This window comes from Oncorhynchus clarkii, chromosome 7, assembly GCF_045791955.1.
Source record: "Oncorhynchus clarkii lewisi isolate Uvic-CL-2024 chromosome 7, UVic_Ocla_1.0, whole genome shotgun sequence".
Taxonomy (NCBI): Eukaryota; Metazoa; Chordata; class Actinopteri; order Salmoniformes; family Salmonidae; genus Oncorhynchus; species Oncorhynchus clarkii.
In genome coordinates, this window is record NC_092153.1 from 1,090,668 (window position 1) to 1,111,047 (window position 20,380).

Here is a 20,380-nt window from a genome sequence, read left to right on the forward strand (position 1 = left end):
ATGTGACCAATAACATCTGCTAACCCTGTGTATGTGACCAATAACATCTGCTAACCCTGTGTATGTGACCAATAACATCTGCTAACCATGTGTATGTGACCAATAACATCTGCTAACCCTGTGTATGTGACCAATAACATCTGCTAACCATGTGTATGTGACCAATAACATCTGCTAACCATGTGTATGTGACCAATAACATCTGCTAACCATGTGTATGTGACCAATAACATCTGCTAACCATGTGTATGTGATCAATAACATCTGCTAACCATGTGTATGTGATCAATAACATCTGCTAACCATGTGTATGTCACCAATAACATTTGATTTGATTTACTCTATTCCAATGAGGCCAGACACACATGTACAACATACATGTAAGGGGCAGATGAACTCGCAAGATCAACTAGGAGAGAGGCAAGGAGGGGTAAACTACTGACGTTGAATTCTGAGTGAGTGAATAATGTGAAAAAAGTCAAATATGTTATTTTAATACAATATGTAAAATTAGGCTAACGCATACAAAGCAGAAAGACAACCGTTTACAAATAATCTCAGGGACAACGAAACTATTTTCATCCCAAAATTGCATGTCTGTCCGACCGACCGCGCCTCAATGATCTATGTCGGGACCGGCTACAAGCAATACAGTCCTCTACAAGCAACCACTAAATAATTGTAAAATACCCAAAGAAAGATTAGATGATTCCGACAGACTACACACAGTAAGATTTTGCCAAGTGTCTGTTTATTTTCGACACATGAAAGAGTTGGATTCAGGGAAAATGTTTTAGTCTACAAGGTAAAACTGTCAACATTTTTGTCAAAAGAGCCTTTGTAGATTAATAAACAACGTGCTTTTTTCCCCGCGTCGTTGTTTTATCATGTTGCTCATCTCTTGAATTAAATGAGTGACATGACGAACGGCCAATCATTTATCTCAAAATTAAAGGCGTTTCCGTTGTCGGCAAAAACAATTGGCTGGAATGAAACAACGTCACACTGACAACTTCCGGTGGCGCGGTTTTCGGACTGAACATTTTTTTTTACAGTCAGAAGTTTGAGCTGTAAAAATATCAACTCGCTTTAACGTTGTCTGATAGCTTAACTAACTTTGTCAACATCGTTTTGCAAATATTTCAACAATTGTATTCAAGAAAACGTGTTGATAACAGTAGTTTATCTTTTCTATACGTCTTGGAAGGCAAACTACCTGAAAAGCCACAAATAGGATTAAGGCAATCCGACCGTGATAGTTAGCTAGCTCGTTAGCATATTTGAAGGAGTCTATTTTCTCTCTCTGTCCTCGTTATCACATTGTCTGTTTGTACCCGATATCAGGTTAAAGTAACTTTTCCACCAATAATCTATTTTTGTTAACAAACCGTATTGTATGTTTCGCCGTTTTTTTTGTTGCAAAGGTCGGGTACAGTAGTGACAGTGAGTAGCCCAGCTAAACTACCGTAGTTATCATGGAGAACCATTGGAGTAATCTTCAATCCAGTGGACGAGACAAACAGCGAAAGAAGGGATTCACCGCAGGACAAGGTGGATCGTCTGGAGGCGAGGATGGAGACCGTAAACCAAAGTTTGTAAGTAGGCCTTTTCTAAAAATCGATCACTGAAAGTGTCACTGACTCGACACAGTTTAACTCAAGTGAAACAACTCACCCTGGATTGTAAAATTAACTCTCAGGACGAGCTGAAGTGACGTTTTGACAATGCGTTTTTTGCCCACCATCCACTATGCAATGATTCAGGCTTGGTAGTTAAATACTTGTTCCCGTAAACCTGCTAATAATTGACATTCCAGTACAATGCCATGTACTGATTTTGTTTTGAGAGTCAATCTGTCTTGTCTGCACTCACATTGTGCTAAATCCCTGTTTTTTTTTCTTTTCCCACTGATAATGTAAAACGTTGACATTAATCATTTTTTACAAGGATTTGCTCTGTGCCAAATGCTGCAAAGCCCACTCTCTCTCTCTCTCTCTCTCTTCAAATGAAAGGGACATTTTGTCTCCTTTTCTAATGGTCGTCTGTAATATATCATACAGTCAAACATAGCTACAAGATTGTATACCTGAGATTTGTGGTATCCATTACTAGCTGTTACAGGTTACCTTTACAAAACGCCGTTTGGATTTCAGCAAACTAAGACAGGCATGCAACGCCAGAGAACAAACACATAAGGATGTTAAACCATGTTAAGTGTCGGTGCATAGCGAGTCAGAGGTTCATTTGAACAACTCTAGTCGGTGGAGGAGTTGAGGTACTTCCCTAAGGGTGTGGTAGCTGACTAATGTTAAAATAACAATGTAGGATATTCAGTCAGTACAGGACGAAGTAGTATTGTTGATATCCCAGATACAGGCCTTTACAGTCCAGCATTACGTTGTGGTGGTTGTATTTGCTTTGCCTCAGACAAGCTGGGCTGTATCAACAGGTCAAATTAGCCAGGGGATAAGTAAGCTAGTTGTAATCCCACTGCCTCTGTACTCTACTGACCGATGTCGTCTGTCTGCTCTGGTCCGTCTTTCTCGACACCACGTGGACAAATAAGGTTTGACCTCTCCTTGGGCTGACTGGTCAGAAGTAGTGTTCTGTATAGGGAATAGGGGGCCATTTGACACTGCTCCTGCCACACCAGACATCAGTCTAGTCTTTCAGATGTTCCACTTCTAGAATTAGAACGAGTCTAATGATGATTCTAATTCAAGGGTTCCGACTTCCACACATTCCTTTTTCATTGCTTCAGCTTTATTTTTTTCAGCAACAATGTTTCAGTTTATTCTGCAGCCAGATTAAATTATATATATATATATATATATTTTTAAACACTTTGATTCATTTGCGTTGTCACCTGTGCCAGTATTGAAGAGAAGCATTGATGCTTGTCTTAGGAACTTTTTTTATAAGAGCTTCTTTCATCTTAGAGAAATGGTTCTTTCCTTCTTTAGGCAGCAGATCACGGCCGACAAATGTTAATGACATTTTATGAGTGACACGAAACTAATGGAGTATCTCCTCTCTCTCTCTCTCTCTCTCTCTCTCTCTCTCTCTCTCTCTCTCTCTCTCTCTCTCTCTCTCTCTCTCTCTCTCTCTCTCTCTCTCTCTCTCTCTCTCTCTCTCTCTCTCTCTCTCTCTCTCTCTCTCTCTCTCTCTCTCTCTTTCTCTCTTTCTCTCTTTCTCTCTTTCTCTCTTTCTCTCTTTCTCTCTCTCTCTCTCTTTCTCTTTCTCTTTCTCTTTCTCTTTCTCTTTCTCTCTCTTCTCTGACTTTTTAATTCTAATCCAATGCAAATACGCAGGCTTGAGCAACCGACTGCAGAAGTTGGAAATAAGGCCTTTGTTCCAAACGGCACCATATTCCCTACATAGTGCACTACTTTAGACCAGGGCCCTATAGAACCCTATTCCCTATATATAGTGCACTACTTTAGACCAGAGCCCTATAGAACCCTATTCCCTATATATAGTGCACTACTTTAGACCAGAGCCCTATAGAACCCTATTCCCTATATAGTGCACTACTTTAGACCAGAGCCCTATAGAACCCTATTCCCTATATAGTGCACTACTTTAGACCAGAGCCCTATAGAACCCTATTCCCTATATAGTGCACTACTTTGGACCAGAGCCCTATAGAACCCTATTCCCTATATAGTGCACTACTTTAGACCAGAGCCCTATAGAACCATATTCCCTACATAGTGCACTACTTTAGACCAGGGCCCTATAGAACCCTATTCCCTATATATAGTGCACTACTTTAGACCAGAGCCCTATAGAACCCTATTCCCTATATATAGTGCACTACTTTAGACCAGAGCCCTATAGAACCCTATTCCCTATATAGTGCACTACTTTAGACCAGAGCCCTATAGAACCCTATTCCCTATATAGTGCACTACTTTAGACCAGAGCCCTATAGAACCCTATTCCCTATATAGTGCACTACTTTAGACCAGAGCCCTATAGAACCCTATTCCCTATATAGTGCACTACTTTGGACCAGAGCCCTATAGAACCCTATTCCCTATATAGTGCACTACTTTAGACCAGAGCCCTATAGAACCCTATTCCCTATATAGTGCACTACTTTAGACCAGAGCCCTATAGAACCCTATTCCCTATATAGTGCACTACTTTGGACCAGAGCCCTATAGAACCATATTCCCTATATAGTGCACTACTTTAGACCAGAGCCCTATAGAACCCTATTCCCTATATAGTGCACTACTTTAGACCAGAGCCCTATAGAACCATATTCCCTATATAGTGCACTACTTTAGACCAGAGCCCTATAGAACCATATTCCCTATATAGTGCACTACTTTAGACCAGAGCCCTATAGAACCCTATTCCCTATATAGTGCACTACTTTAGACCAGAGCCCTATAGAACCCTATTCCCTATATAGTGCACTACTTTAGACCAGAGCCCTATAGAACCCTATTCCCTATATAGTGCACTACTTTGGACCAGAGCCCTATAGAACCCTATTCCCTATATAGTGCACTACTTTAGACCAGAGCCCTATAGAACCCTATTCCCTATATAGTGCACTACTTTAGACCAGAGCCCTATAGAACCCTATTCCCTATATAGTGCACTACTTTGGACCAGAGCCCTATAGAACCATATTCCCTATATAGTGCACTACTTTAGACCAGAGCCCTATAGAACCCTATTCCCTATATAGTGCACTACTTTAGACCAGAGCCCTATAGAACCATATTCCCTATATAGTGCACTACTTTGGACCAGAGCCCTATAGAACCCTATTCCCTATATAGTGCACTACTTTAGACCAGAGCCCTATAGAACCCTATTCCCTATATAGTGCACTACTTTAGACCAGAGCCCTATAGAACCCTATTCCCTATATAGTGCACTACTTTGGACCAGAGCCCTATAGAACCATATTCCCTATATAGTGCACTACTTTAGACCAGAGCCCTATAGAACCCTATTCCCTATATAGTGCACTACTTTAGACCAGAGCCCTATAGAACCATATTCCCTATATAGTGCACTACTTTAGACCAGAGCCCTATAGAACCATATTCCCTATATAGTGCACTACTTTAGACCAGAGCCCTATAGAACCATATTCCCTATTTAGTGCACTACTTTAGACCAGAGCCCTATGGAACCCTATTCCCTACATAGTGCACTACTTTGGACCAGAGCCTTATGGAAATAGGGGTCCATGTATATTCTGAGCTCCCTCCGTCAGCCAGAGGGTTATGTTACCTTTTCAAATGGAATTGCTGACAGTCTATTACACTGCTGCCCTAGATTAAAGTTTTAATCATTATGAGAGTCTTCTCCTGAGGTCCCTGGGTCCTCTTCCAATCTGTTAAGTACCTTGGTAATGTGACACTCAAACACACACACTCGTTTAGCTCAATCTGGGCGTTAAAATGTTTTTTTCTTTTCTTCCAGAGACATTTCAGAGATTTGGAATGGCGGGATTGACACAGGAAGTGTAGAACAGGAAATCAGCTGAACAGGTTGTGATAATGGACCCGTTTCGTTTGAAATGGATCTGCGTCCCAAATTGGACCCTATGTACTATGGTGTGAAGTGCACAGTATAGGAAATAAGTTTCTATTTGGGATGGAACCCCCCCCCCCCCCCCCCCCCTGTTCTTGAAGGCCAGGGATCCCTGTGACGTTGTTGGAGGGAGTTAAACATAACAGAATAATAATACCCAGGGAATGTCAACTGTGGTGTTGCCATGGTTATGTCATGCTAGAGGATTCTGGAGTGTGGACTTCCTTGTTTGTCACTAGGTTCTATTTCCTGGTTCTCTCTCTTTCCCTGAGAATGTTCCGGAGACAGTATAGCGAGTCAGAACACATTTGGACTGTAGCTGTGTGCTGTGTGAACTGTACTGAATTATAATTATAGTTCTGTACCTCCAACCAAGTTTATTCTCAGCAAAGCTTTGACCTAGTGACCTCCTGCCGTAGACTAGTGTCTGGTTGTTTAAACAGCACTTTGACCTAGTTACCTCCTGCCGTAGACTAGTGTCTGGTTGTTTAAACAACACTTTGACCTCGTGACCTCCTGCCGTAGACTAGTGTCTGGTTGTTTAAACAGCACATTGACCTCGTGACCTCCTGCCGTAGACTAGTGTCTGGTTGTTTAAACAGCACATTGACCTAGTGACCTCCTGCCGTAGACTAGTGTCTGGTTGTTTAAACAACACTTTGACCTAGTGACCTCCTGCCGTAGACTAGTGTCTGGTTGTTTAAACAACACTTTGACCTAGTGACCTCCTGCCGTAGACTAGTGTCTGGTTGTTTAAACAGCACTTTGACCTAGTGACCTGCTGCCGTAGACTAGTGTCTGGTTGTTTAAACAACACTTTGACCTAGTTACCTCCTGCCGTAGACTAGTGTCTGGTTGTTTAAACAACACTTTGACCTAGTGACCTCCTGCCGTAGACTAGTGTCTGGTTGTTTAAACAACACTTTGACCTCGTGACCTCCTGCCGTAGACTAGTGTCTGGTTGTTTAAACAGCACATTGACCTCGTGACCTCCTGCCGTAGACTAGTGTCTGGTTGTTTAAACAGCACATTGACCTCGTGACCTCCTGCCGTAGACTAGTGTCTGGTTGTTTAAACAGCACATTGACCTAGTGACCTCCTGCCGTAGACTAGTGTCTGGTTGTTTAAACAACACTTTGACCTAGTGACCTCCTGCCGTAGACTAGTGTCTGGTTGTTTAAACAACACTTTGACCTAGTGACCTCCTGCCGTAGACTAGTGTCTGGTTGTTTAAACAGCACTTTGACCTAGTGACCTGCTGCCGTAGACTAGTGTCTGGTTGTTTAAACAACACTTTGACCTATTGACCTCCTGCCGTAGACTAGTGTCTGGTCCAGAGGGTGATCATCAAGCTGCCTCACACTACAGGACATGGGCTCCTGCCCTGTGGGCCGTTCAGGCTCAGACAAGAATACTTACTACCTAGAGACTGCCGTCCCTCCTTGTGTGGCTCTCTGTGTGTGTGTGTGTGGTTCTGTGTGTGTGTGGTTCTGTGTGTGTGTGTGTGGTTCTCTGTGTGGTTCTGTTGTCTGTCTGTGTGTGTGTGGTTTTCTGTGTTGTTTCTGTGTGGTTCTGTTGTCTGTGTGTGTGTGGTTCTCTGTGTCGTCTCTGTGTGGTTCTGTTGTCTGTGTGTGTGTGTGGTTCTGTTGTCTGTGTGTGTGTGTGGTTCTGTTGTCTGTCTGTGTGTGGTTCTGTTGTCTGTCTATGTGTGTGGTTCTTTTGTCTGTGTGTGTGGTTCTTTTGTCTGTGTGTGTGGTTCTCTCTCTGTGTGTGTGTGTGTGGTTCTGTTGTCTGTGTGTGTGTGGTTCTGTTGTCTGTCTATGTGTGTGGTTCTGTTGTCTGTGTGTGTGGTTCTCTGTGTCCCTCTAAGTGTCTTCCCCTCCCTCCCTGTAGTGTAGCTGCTGGCGGTGACTGACTGACCGTGGTGATGTCATTAGTTGGATTGGTCCCACATTTAGTCTGCTGAACTTGAGCCTCCAGGTCACAGTGTGGGTTAGGGTTAGTCTGGGGTCTCTCTGTCTGTTGGTAACAGTCTGGGGTCTCTCTGTCTGTTGGTAACAGTCTGGGGTCTGAGTCTCTCTGTCTGTTGGTGACAGTCTGGGGTCTCTCTGTCTGTTGGTGACAGTCTGGGGTCTCTCTGTCTGTTGGTAACAGTCTGGGGTCTCTCTGTCTGTTGGTAACAGTCTGGGGTCTGAGTCTCTGTCTGTTGGTAACAGTCTGGGGTCTGAGTCTCTCTGTCTGTTGGTAACAGTCTGGGGTCTCTCTGTTTGTTGGTAACAGTCTGGGGTCTGAGTCTCTCTGTCTGTTGGTGACAGTCTGGGGTCTCTCTGTCTGTTGGTAACAGTCTGGGGTCTGAGTCTCTCTGTCTGTTGGTAACAGTGTGGAGTCTCTCTGTCTGTTGGTAACAGTGTGGGGTCTCTGTCTGTTGGTAACAGTGTGGAGTCTGAGTCTGTTGGTAACAGTCTGGGGTCTCTCTGTCTGTTGGTAACAGTCTGGGGTCTGAGTCTCTCTGTCTGTTGGTAACAGTCTGGGGTCTGAGTCTGTTGGTAACAGTCTGGGGTCTCTCTGTCTGTTGGTAACAGTCTGGGGTCTGAGTCTCTCTGTCTGTTGGTGACAGTGTGGGGTCTGAGAGTCTCTGTCTGTTGGTAACAGTGTGGAGTCTCTCTGTCTGTTGGTGACAGTGTGGAGTCTCTCTGTCTGTTGGTGACAGTCTGGGATCTCTGTCTGTTGGTAACAGTGTGGGGTCTGAGAGTCTCTCTGTCTGTTGGTAACAGTGTGGGGTCTCTCTGTCTGTTGGTAACAGTGTGGGGTCTGAGTCAGGAACTTTCTGATGTAACTTTATCGATGTAGGGGTAACAGTGTGGGGTCTGAGTCAGGAACTTTCTGATGTAACTTTATCGATGTAGGGGCAACAGTCCGTTTTCAAAGTTTGGTCGTCGTACTTTGATCAGGTTTTATCCAATTTCATGAACGACGTGACTTTGACTGTTCTGAACTTTAAAAAAAATATATCCTGTCTAATTTCCCAGAGGCTGAGATCGATACACAGCCTCTCTGTGGGATGTGAGAGAACCGCTTGGTCAATTATCGATACACAGCCTCTCTGTGGGATGTGAGAGAACCGCTTGGTCAATTATCGATACACAGCCTCTCTGTGGGATGTGAGAGAACCGCTTGGTCAATTATCGATACACAGCCTCTCTGTGGGATGTGAGAGAACCGCTTGGTCAATTATCGATACACAGCCTCTCTGTGGGATGTGAGAGAACTGCTTGGTCAATTATCGATACACAGCCTCTCTGTGGGATGTGAGAGAACTGCTTGGTCAATTATCGATGCACAGCGCCTCTGTGGGATGTGAGAGAACCACTTGGTCAATTAACCACCAGTTCACCCTGAAATCAGAACAAGATTAAATCAAGTTGAATGTGGGATAGTGAACAGCTATGATTTAACAGAGGATAGCACCCTATTCCCTATATAGGGCACTACTCTAGTGGTGCCCTGTTCCCTCTATAGGGCACTACTTTATTGGCGCCCTGTTCCCTATATAAGGCACTACTTTAGTGGCGCCCTGTTCCCTCTATAGGGCACTACTTTTGATCAGAGCACTATGGGTGTGTTAAAAACAGATCCTCGCGTCTTCACCCCATGTGACGAAATGGGGATCAAATCAATGATAACAATCGAAAAACACACAGTTGACTAGTAGTCTGTAGGAGACTAGAACCAGGAACACACAGTTGACTAGTAGTCTGCAGGAGACTAGAACCAGGAACACACAGTTGACTAGTAGTCTGCAGGAGACTAGAACCAGGAACACACAGTTGACTAGTAGTCTGTAGGAGACTAGAACCAGGAACACACAGTTGACTAGTAGTCTGTAGGAGACTAGAACCAGGAACACACAGTTGACTAGTAGTCTGTAGGAGACTAGAACCAGGAACACACAGTTGACTAGTAGTCTGCAGGAGACTAGAACCAGGAACACACAGTTGACTAGTAGTCTGCAGGAGACTAGAACCAGGAACACACAGTTGACCAGTAGTCTGCAGGAGACTAGAACCAGGAACACACAGTTGACTAGTAGTCTGTAGGAGACTAGAACCAGGAACACACAGTTGACCAGTAGTCTGCAGGAGACTAGAACCAGGAACACACAGTTGACTAGTAGACTGCAGGAGACTAGAACCAGGAACACACAGTTGACCAATAGTCTGCAGGAGACTAGAACCAGGAACACACAGTTGACCAGTAGTTTGCAGGAGACTAGAACCAGGAACACACAGTTGACCAGTAGTTTGCAGGAGAGGAGAGAAATATGCAATTAAACTCAATGTTATCAAAAACAGAACAGTTTATTTTTTATAAACACAAGTTAAAACCAGTTTTAAAAAATAATTAAATATGTACATATTTACAGGAGCTCTCTGCTACTGGGACGCCGCCATGGCAACTGCAGATAAGACTGAGATTTGGGTGATTTAACGTTGAGTCAGGTGATGACCAGTAACAACCACACTAACACGAGTGAAACTTAACGAGAGTAAATAAAACAGTCTTCAAAGCTGCCGCCAATGAGTCACACTCAGTCTGAAATGCCTCGGGCAGACGCTCAGTCTGAAATGCCTCGGGCAGACGCTCGGTCTGAAATGCCTCGGGCAGACGCTCGGTCTGAAATGCCTCGGGCAGACGCGCGGTCTGAAATGCCTCTGGCAGACGCGCGGTCTGAAATGCCTCGGGCAGACGCGCGGTCTGAAATGCCTCGGGCAGACGCGCGGTCTGAAATGCCTCGGGCAGACGCGCGGTCTGAAATGCCTCGGGCAGACGCGCGGTCTGAAATGCCTCGGGCAGACGCGCGTTGTCTGAAATGCCTCGGGCAGACGCTCGGTCTGAAATGCCTCGGGCAGACGCTCGGTCTGAAATGCCTCGGGCAGACGCTCGGTCTGAAATGCCTCGGGCAGACGCTCGGTCTGAAATGCCTCGGGCAGACGGTGAGTCTGAAATGCCTCGGGCAGACGCGCGGTCTGAAATGCCTCGGGCAGACGGTGAGTCTGAAATGCCTCGGGCAGACGCGCGGTCTGAAATGCCTCGGGCAGACGCGCGGTCTGAAATGCCTCGGGCAGACGGTGAGTCTGAAATGCCTCGGGCAGACGCGCGGTCTGAAATGCCTCGGGCAGACGGTGAGTCTGAAATGCCTCGGGCAGGCGCTGAGTCTGAAATGCCTCGGGCAGACGCGTAGCAAATGCCTCCCTTTTCCCCTTTATTTTTTATAGTGCACTACTTTCATCCGCAACCCCACACACCCTGGTCAAAAGTAGTGCACTATGTAGGGAATTAGGGTGCCATTTGGAACACGGAACACACCATTTGAGGAGTCACATGACGCTCGTGAGGGAATGCAGGGGAGAGGCGGTGGAGGGCTCCTAGTTAATTTTTTAACATTTTAGTCAGTTAATAACTAGTCAGTTAAGAACAAATTTTTATTTTCAATGACGGCCTAGGAAGTGGGTTAACTGCCTGTTCAGGGGCAGAACGGCAGATTTGTACCTTGTCAGCTCGGGGGTTTGAACTTGCAATCTTCCGGTTACTAGTCCAACGCTCTAACGACTAGGCTACCCTGCCGCCCCTCCACTCTAACCACTAGGCTATGCTGCCGCCACTCCACTCTAACCACTAGGCTATGCTGCCGCCCCTCCACTCTAACCACTAGGCTACGCTGCCGCCCCTCCACTCTAACCACTAGGCTACGCTGCCGCCCCTAGTGAGGGCGACTGGCCACTACTCTGAGCTGTGGGCTTCCTGGTGCCCGGAGCTGCTGAGGCGTCACGTGGCTGATGGACACACTGTGAAGGGGGAGACGTCCAGTAGATACGACTCTGGCTGGTTCCCAGAGTCGCCCTCGCTACATGACCACACTCTTCATCAATCATCTTCCTCGTGATGATGTGTGTTGTCGCTGGGTTTTGTTTTCATTTTTGAAGTTGTATCATCGTTGTCTTTTCAATATCAGTTTTCTAACGGCCTCCCGGTTGTAATGTCAGTCTTCTACGTCTATAGAGGTGTCTCCCCGGTTGTAATGTCAGTCTTCTACGTCTATAGAGGTGTCTCCCCGGTTGTAATGTTAGTCTTCTATGTTTATAGAGGTGTCTCCCCGGCTGTGATGTCAGTCTTCTACGTCTATAGAGGTGTCTCCCCGGTTGTGATGTCAGTCTTCTACGTCTATAGAGGTGTCTCCCCGGTTGTAATGTCAGTCTTCTACGTCTATAGAGGTGTCTCCCCGGTTGTAATGTCAGTCTTCTACGTCTATAGAGGTGTCTCCCCGGTTGTGATGTCAGTCTTCTACGTCTATAGAGGTGTCTCCCCGGTTGTAATGTCAGTCTTCTACGTCTATAGAGGTGTCTCCCCGGTTGTAATGTCAGTCTTCTACGTCTATAGAGGTGTCTCCCCGGTTGTAATGTCAGTCTTCTACGTCTATAGAGGTGTCTCCCCGGTTGTAATGTCAGTCTTCTACGTCTATCGAGGTGTCTCCCCGGTTGTAATGTCAGTCTTCTACGTCTATCGAGGTGTCTCCCCGGTTGTAATGTCAGTCTTCTACGTCTATAGAGGTGTCTCCCCGGTTGTAATGTCAGTCTTCTACGTCTATAGAGGTGTCTCCCCCGGTTGTAATGTCAGTCTTCTACGTTTTATAGAGGTGTCTCGTTCAGGTGCGTCGTGGGGGAAGCTGCTCGCCAGCTGAGGGCCTCTCTACGATAGGTTAATCCTTATTCTACCGCTGTAAGGTCATTTCAGTTGACTTGGATGATCCTTAGCAATTACATTCCCCCCCCCCCTGGCTACTGGCTGGTTTGGATCCAAATATTTACAAAGAGGAGATGATGAGTAGGACTTGAATTCGGGGGACCATATTTTGGTTTATTGCCTTCAGGTGAAGCGACAGGATTCGACCACTAGGTGGTGCTGTAACACCACAAAATAACAAAGGTGACTAGTTTCTCTATCAGAAGTTGTGACATTTAAAAAGCTGCAGATTTCAGAACTGTCTGGGGCTCGTTTTCAATATACAACCCCCCCCCCCCCCCCCCCCCACTCCACCACCATAACATTCAAACAAACATGTTTACGACAATTAGCACAAAGAATGTGTTTTTTTTAAATGTCTAAACGGTGTTCTTGGATCTGTCCGTAAGAGTTGCATTTCTGAAAGGAGAATTAGTAGAGGAAATATCACCTTAGCGAGCCCCCCCCCCCCCCCCCCCCCCCTCCAACCTCACCCCCCCCCTGTTACTGATGCGTCTTGAGCTGTGAAAATGCCCTGCAGTCTTTAATTACAGTAATGGCTGTTTGCCATAATTCTGTTTTTCACACAAATAAATGCTGAAGGGTTGTGCCACTACTGATCGCTGTGGGGTGAAAACACTATAATTAAATAGAAACCGGGTACAGTGCATATTTCAGAGAGACATTTCGCTGCACCTGCGATTAACCTCTGCAAATCTGTGTACGTGACCAATAAACTTTGATTTGACACACACACACACACACACACACACACACACACACACACACACACACACACACACACACACACACACCTTTCCTTGATTAATAAAGCTGTCATGATATAAAACCTAACCCAAGCTGCCGTTCACTGCGTCAGAAATCCCCAGAATGCCGTTGACCAGATTAGGATGAAATGCAGAGAGCAGGTGTCCACATTTGTCACTGGCATTCTGATGTGCCCTTCAGAAGGCGATGTCCTGGGTGGAACGTTCGCCGCTCCCATCTGGCTTGGCCCTGTGTGTGTGTGTGTGTGTGTGTGTGTGTGTGTGTGTGTGTGTGTGTGTGTGTGTGTGTGTGTGTGTGTGTGTGATCTATCCAGTGGAGAATCTAGAACACGGTGGGGTCAACCGTAACGACAGGCATTACCGCTAATTACTACCAGCTGATTGAGTCTTTAGTCCTCAGATGTGCTGAATAGCAGCTCTCAGGTGTGTGTGTGTGTATGTATGTATGTGTGTGTGTGTACAGGAGAGAGACAGAAAGGAACAACTGAGCATTCAAGCAGAATAAATGGAGGTCAGTTAGTGACAGGGCTGGTAACATCTATAGGGGGGGTCAGTTAGTGACAGGGCTGGTAACATCTATAGGGGAGGTCAGTTAGTGACAGGGCTGGTAACATCTATAGGGGAGGTCAGTTAGTGACAGGGCTGGTAACATCTATAGGGAGGTCAGTTAGTGACAGGGCTGGTAACATCTATAGGGAGGTCAGTTAGTGACAGGGCTGGTAACATCTATAGGGGAGGTCAGTTAGTGACAGGGCTGGTAACATCTATAGGGGAGGTCAGTTAGTGACAGGGCTGGTAACATCTATAGGGGAGGTTAGTTAGTGACAGGGCTGGTAACATCTATAGGGGAGGTCAGTTAGTGACAGGGCTGGTAACATCTATAGGGGAGGTCAGTTAGTGACAGGGCTGGTAACATCTATAGGGGAGGTCAGTTAGTGACAGGGCTGGTAACATCTATAGGGGAGGTTAGTTAGTGACAGGGCTGGTAACATCTATAGGGGGGGTCAGTTAGTGACAGGGCTGGTAACATCTATAGGGAGGTCAGTTAGTGACAGGGCTGGTAACATCTATAGGGGAGGTCAGTTAGTGACAGGGCTGGTAACATCTATAGGGAGGTCAGTTAGTGACAGGGCTGGTAACATCTATAGGGGAGGTCAGTTAGTGACAGGGCTGGTAACATCTATAGGGGGGTCAGTTAGTGACAGGGCTGGTAACATCTATAGGGGAGGTTAGTTAGTGACAGGGCTGGTAACATCTATAGGGAGGTCAGTTAGTGACAGGGCTGGTAACATCTATAGGGAGGTCAGTTAGTGACAGGGCTGGTAACATCTATAGGGAGGTCAGTTAGTGACAGGGCTGGTAACATCTATAGGGGAGGTCAGTTAGTGACAGGGCTGGTAACATCTATAGGGGAGGTTAGTTAGTGACAGGGCTGGTAACATCTATAGGGAGGTCAGTTAGTGACAGGGCTGGTAACATCTATAGGGGAGGTCAGTTAGTGACAGGGCTGGTAACATCTATAGGGAGGTCAGTTAGTGACAGGGCTGGTAACATCTATAGGGGAGGTCAGTTAGTGACAGGGCTGGTAACATCTATAGGGAGGTCAGTTAGTGACAGGGCTGGTAACATCTATAGGGAGGTCAGTTAGTGACAGGGCTGGTAACATCTATAGGGGAGGTTAGTTAGTGACAGGGCTGGTAACATCTATAGGGAGGTCAGTTAGTGACAGGGCTGGTAACATCTATAGGGGAGGTCAGTTAGTGACAGGGCTGGTAACATCTATAGGGAGGTCAGTTAGTGACAGGGCTGGTAACATCTATAGGGGAGGTTAGTTAGTGACAGGGCTGGTAACATCTATAGGGGAGGTCAGTTAGTGACAGGGCTGGTAACATCTATAGGGAGGTCAGTTAGTGACAGGGCTGGTAACATCTATAGGGAGGTCAGTTAGTGACAGGGCTGGTAACATCTATAGGGGAGGTTAGTTAGTGACAGGGCTGGTAACATCTATAGGGAGGTCAGTTAGTGACAGGGCTGGTAACATCTATAGGGGAGGTCAGTTAGTGACAGGGCTGGTAACATCTATAGGGGAGGTCAGTTAGTGACAGGGCTGGTAACATCTATAGGGAGGTCAGTTAGTGACAGGGCTGGTAACATCTATAGGGAGGTCAGTTAGTGACAGGGCTGGTAACATCTATAGGGGAGGTCAGTTAGTGGCAGGGCTGGTAACATCTATAGGGGGGTCAGTTAGTGACAGGGCTGGTAACATCTATAGGGGGGGTCAGTTAGTGACAGGGCTGGTAACATCTATAGGGAGGTCAGTTAGTGACAGGGCTGGTAACATCTATAGGGGAGGTCAGTTAGTGACAGGGCTGGTAACATCTATAGGGAGGTCAGTTAGTGACAGGGCTGGTAACATCTATAGGGGAGGTTAGTTAGTGACAGGGCTGGTAACATCTATAGGGAGGTCAGTTAGTGACAGGGCTGGTAACATCTATAGGGGAGGTCAGTTAGTGACAGGGCTGGTAACATCTATAGGGGAGGTCAGTTAGTGACAGGGAGCGTTGATCAAAAGTAGTGCCCTATAAAGAGAATAGGGTCTATAGTAGTGCCCTATAAAGAGAATAGGGTCTAAAGTAGTGCCCTATAGAGGGAATAGGGTCTAAAGTAGTGCCCTATAAAGGGAATAGGGTCTAAAGTAGTGCCCTATAAAGGGAATAGGGTCTAAAGTAGTGCCCTATAAAGGGAATAGGGTCTAAAGTAGTGCCCTATAAAGGGAATAGGGAGCCAGTTGGGATACATCACCCCAGCGTTTCTCCCTGATTGGTAGGCAGTGCAGCTACAGCAGTGTGCTTAATGAACAGAACCATTTTTCTGGAGAGGCAATTATAGGATCTGCCAGTTGTGGTTCTGGTTGATCACAACACGTCTCCCTCCACTAACGGTGCAGTTAACACTGAGACCGTTCCCCTCTCTCTTTTTAAAATGGAGAGAGAAAACATCACCAGACCCCCCCCCCCCATATGAAACAATGAAAAAGCTTCAGGTGAGGTTTCATCAAATAGGGGGGGGGGGGAGTACCTGGAACTGCACCGGGGAGTAGTACGCTGTTAGCCATTTAAATTTATTTTTAATTTTAAAATATATATTATAAAAGTACCTGTCAGATCAACTGTTAAGTTATTCCTGCAGTTCTGAATTGTTTTGGACGTGTGTTTGTGAGTTGCTTTCTGAAACGGTATCAGTGATCCTGTCCATGTGCCACTACACTGTTATTTCTGCTTGAGTTATTATTCACAGTCTCCCTCTGTTTGACGGGGTCCTTCTGACACAACATGGAAATGGTTTCCATCACTGGTTGGTTTGCTGCAGTCGTAGGCAGCTTTAGCTGACTGGGTGTGTGTTTTTATTCCAAATGTCACCCTGTACCCTACATAGTGCACTCGTTTTGACCCAGGCCCTTAACCCTCTACCCTATATAGTGCACTCGTTTTGACCCAGGCCCTTAACCCTCTACCCTATATAGTGCACTCGTTTTGACCCAGGCCCTTAACCCTCTACCCTATATAGTGCACTCGTTTTGACCCAGGCCCTTAACCCTGTACCCTATATAGTGCACTCGTTTTGACCCAGGCCCTTAACCCTGTACCCTATATAGTGCACTCGTTTTGACCCAGGCCCTTAACCCTGTACCCTATATAGTGCACTCGTTTTGACCCAGGCCCTTAACCCTGTACCCTATATAGTGCACTCGTTTTGACCCAGGCCCTTAACCCTCTACCCTATATAGTGCACTCGTTTTGACCCAGGCCCTTAACCCTGTACCCTATATAGTGCACTCGTTTTGACCCAGGCCCTTAACCCTGTACCCTATATAGTGCACTCGTTTTGACCCAGGCCCTTAACCCTGTACCCTACATAGTGCACTCGTTTTGACCCAGGCCCTTAACCCTATACCCTATATAGTGCACTCGTTTTGACCCAGGCCCTTAACCCTGTACCCTACATAGTGCACTCGTTTTGACCCAGGCCCTTAACCCTATACCCTATATAGTGCACTCGTTTTGACCCAGGCCCTTAACCCTGTACCCTATATAGTGCACTCGTTTTGACCCAGGCCCTTAACCCTGTACCCTATATAGTGCACTCGTTTTGACCCAGGCCCTTAACCCTCTACCCTACATAGTGCACTCGTTTTGACCCAGGCCGTTAACCCTCTACCCTATATAGTGCACTCGTTTTGACCCAGGCCCTTAACCCTATACCCTACATAGTGCACTCGTTTTGACCCAGGCCCTTAACCCTCTACCCTATATAGTGCACTCGTTTTGACCCAGGCCCTTAACCCTGTACCCTATATAGTGCACTCGTTTTGACCCAGGCCCTTAACCCTCTACCCTATATAGTGCACTCGTTTTGACCCAGGCCCTTAACCCTCTACCCTATATAGTGCACTCGTTTTGACCCAGGCCCTTAACCCTCTACCCTACATAGTGCACTCGTTTTGACCCAGGCCCTTAACCCTATACCCTACATAGTGCACTCGTTTTGACCCAGGCCCTTAACCCTATACCCTACATAGTGCACTCGTTTTGACCCAGGCCCTTAACCCTCTACCCTATACAGTGCACTCGTTTTGACCCAGGCCCTTAACCCTGTACCCTATACAGTGCACTCGTTTTGACCCAGGCCCTTAACCCTGTACCCTATATAGTGCACTCGTTTTGACCCAGGCCCTTAACCCTCTACCCTATATAGTGCACTCGTTTTGACCCAGGCCCTTAACCCTGTACCCTACATAGTGCACTCGTTTTGACCCAGGCCCTTAACCCTCTACCCTATATAGTGCACTCGTTTTGACCCAGGCCCTTAACCCTGTACCCTATATAGTGCACTCGTTTTGACCCAGGCCCTTAACCCTCTACCCTATATAGTGCACTCGTTTTGACCCAGGCCCTTAACCCTCTACCCTATATAGTGCACTCGTTTTGACCCAGGCCCTTAACCCTGTACCCTATATAGTGCACTCGTTTTGACCCAGGCCCTTAACCCTCTACCCTACATAGTGCACTCGTTTTGACCCAGGCCCTTAACCCTATACCCTACATAGTGCACTCGTTTTGACCCAGGCCCTTAACCCTCTACCCTATATAGTGCACTCGTTTTGACCCAGGCCCTTAACCCTATACCCTACATAGTGCACTCGTTTTGACCCAGGCCCTTAACCCTCTACCCTATATAGTGCACTCGTTTTGACCCAGGCCCTTAACCCTGTACCCTATACAGTGCACTCGTTTTGACCCAGGCCCTTAACCTTCTACCCTATATAGTGCACTCGTTTTGACCCAGGCCCTTAACCCTGTACCCTACATAGTGCACTCGTTTTGACCCAGGCCCTTAACCCTGTACCCTATATAGTGCACTCGTTTTGACCCAGGCCCTTAACCCTGTACCCTATATAGTGCACTCGTTTTGACCCAGGCCCTTAAGGAAAAGGAAGCCATTTGGGATGCAGGCTCACCTGTGTGATGAATAGAGTCGACAGCAGGAGCCTTGGCCTCGCCTTCACTTCACTGTGAGGTGTGTGTGTGTCAGTGTAGTGTGTGTGTGTCAGTGTAGTGGGTGTGTGTGTGTGTGTGCCAGTGTAGTGTGTGTGTGTGTGTGTGTGTGTGTGTGTGTGTCAGTGTAGTGTAGTGTGTGTGTCAGTGTAGTGTAGTGTGTGTGTGTCAGTGTAGTGTAGTGTGTGTGTCAGTGTAGTGTGTGTGTGTCAGTGTAGTGTGTGTGTGTGTCAGTGTGTGTGTGTGAGGAACCAGCGTTCATGACTGGCATGTTGAAAACTACTCTGCTGCTGCACGCCACCCGCTGGAAAGATCGTTTCCTCCTTGTTTCCACGGCAACGACAGAACACAACGCGTCAACAGGTTAGGAAGCAACAGCAAACAGCACAGCCGGGAATTATTAGATTTTCAGGGTTTTCACCATGCAACTCTTTGATGATTTGAAGAGACTAGGTTGGAGGAGGAGGGGACTGGGTTGGAGGAGGAGGAGGGGACTGGGTTGGAGGAGGAGGGGGGGACTGGGTTGGAGGAGGAGGGGGGGACTGGGTTGGAGGAGGAGGAGGGGACTGGGTTGGAGGAGGAGGAGGGGACTGGGTTGGAGGAGGAGGAGGGGACTGGGTTGGAGGAGGAGGAGGGGACTGGGTTGGAGGAGGAGGAGGGGACTGGGTTGGAGGAGGAGGAGGGGACTGGGTTGGAGGAGGAGGAGGGGACTGGGTTGGAGGAGGAGGAGGGGACTGGGTTGGAGGAGGAGGAGGGGACTGGGTTGGAGGAGGAGGAGGGGACTGGGTTGGAGGAGGAGGAGGGGACTGGGTTGGAGGAGGGGACTGGGTTGGAGGAGGAGGGGACTGGGTTGGAGGAGGAGGGGACTGGGTTGGAGGAGGAGGAGGGGACTGGGTTGGAGGAGGAGGAGGGGACTGGGTTGGAGGAGGAGGAGGGGACTGGGTTGGAGGAGGAGGAGGGGACTGGGTTGGAGGAGGAGGGGGGGACTGGGTCGGAGGAGGAGGGGGGGACTGGGTCGGAGGAGGCGGGGGGGACTGGGTCGGAGGAGGGGGGGACTGGGTCGGAGGAGGGAGGGGGGACTGGGTCGGAGGAGGGAGGGGGGACTGGGTCGGAGGAGGGAGGGGGGACTGGGTTGGAGGAGGAGGGGGGGGACTGGGTTGGAGGAGGGGGGGGACTGGGTTGGAGGAGGGGGGGACTGGGTTGGAGGAGGGGGGGGACTGGGTTGGAGGAGGGGGGGGACTGGGTTGGAGGAGGGGGGGGGCTGGGTTGGAGGAGGAGGGGGGGGACTGGGTTGGAGGAGGGGGGGGACTGGGTTGGAGGAGGGGGGGACTGGGTTGGAGGAGGAGGGGGGGGACTGGGTTGGAGGAGGGGGGGGGGACTGGGTTGGAGGAGGGGGGGGGACTGGGTTGGAGGAGGAGGGGGGGGACTGGGTTTGAGGAGGGGGGGGGGACTGGGTTGGAGGAGGAGGGGGGGGACTGGGTTGGAGGAGGGGGGGGACTGGGTTGGAGGAGGAGGAGGGGACTGGGTCGGAGGAGGGGGGGGACTGGGTCGGAGGAGGAGGAGGGGACTGGGTCGGAGGAGGGGGGGGACTGGGTCGGAGGAGGAGGGGGGGACTGGGTCGGAGGAGGCGGGGGGGGGACTGGGTCGGAGGAGGTGGGGGGGACTGAAACCCAGTTAGGAAGCAGGGTGTTGTCT

The 20,380-nt window shown here is 48.0% G+C and overlaps 1 protein-coding gene across 1 annotated transcript in view; it reads left to right on the forward strand.

Annotated features, from left to right (window-relative positions):
* Positions 1-1,299: 1,299 nt before the first annotated feature.
* LOC139414026 (protein diaphanous homolog 3-like) overlaps positions 1,300-20,380 on the forward strand; it is a 618,119-nt gene continuing 599,038 nt past the window's right edge. Inside the window, exon 1 of the mRNA XM_071161902.1 lies at positions 1,300-1,595. Within this exon, the coding sequence (XP_071018003.1) occupies positions 1,476-1,595 (120 nt within the window). The 5' untranslated portion in view covers positions 1,300-1,475. The remainder of the gene's footprint in view (positions 1,596-20,380) is intronic.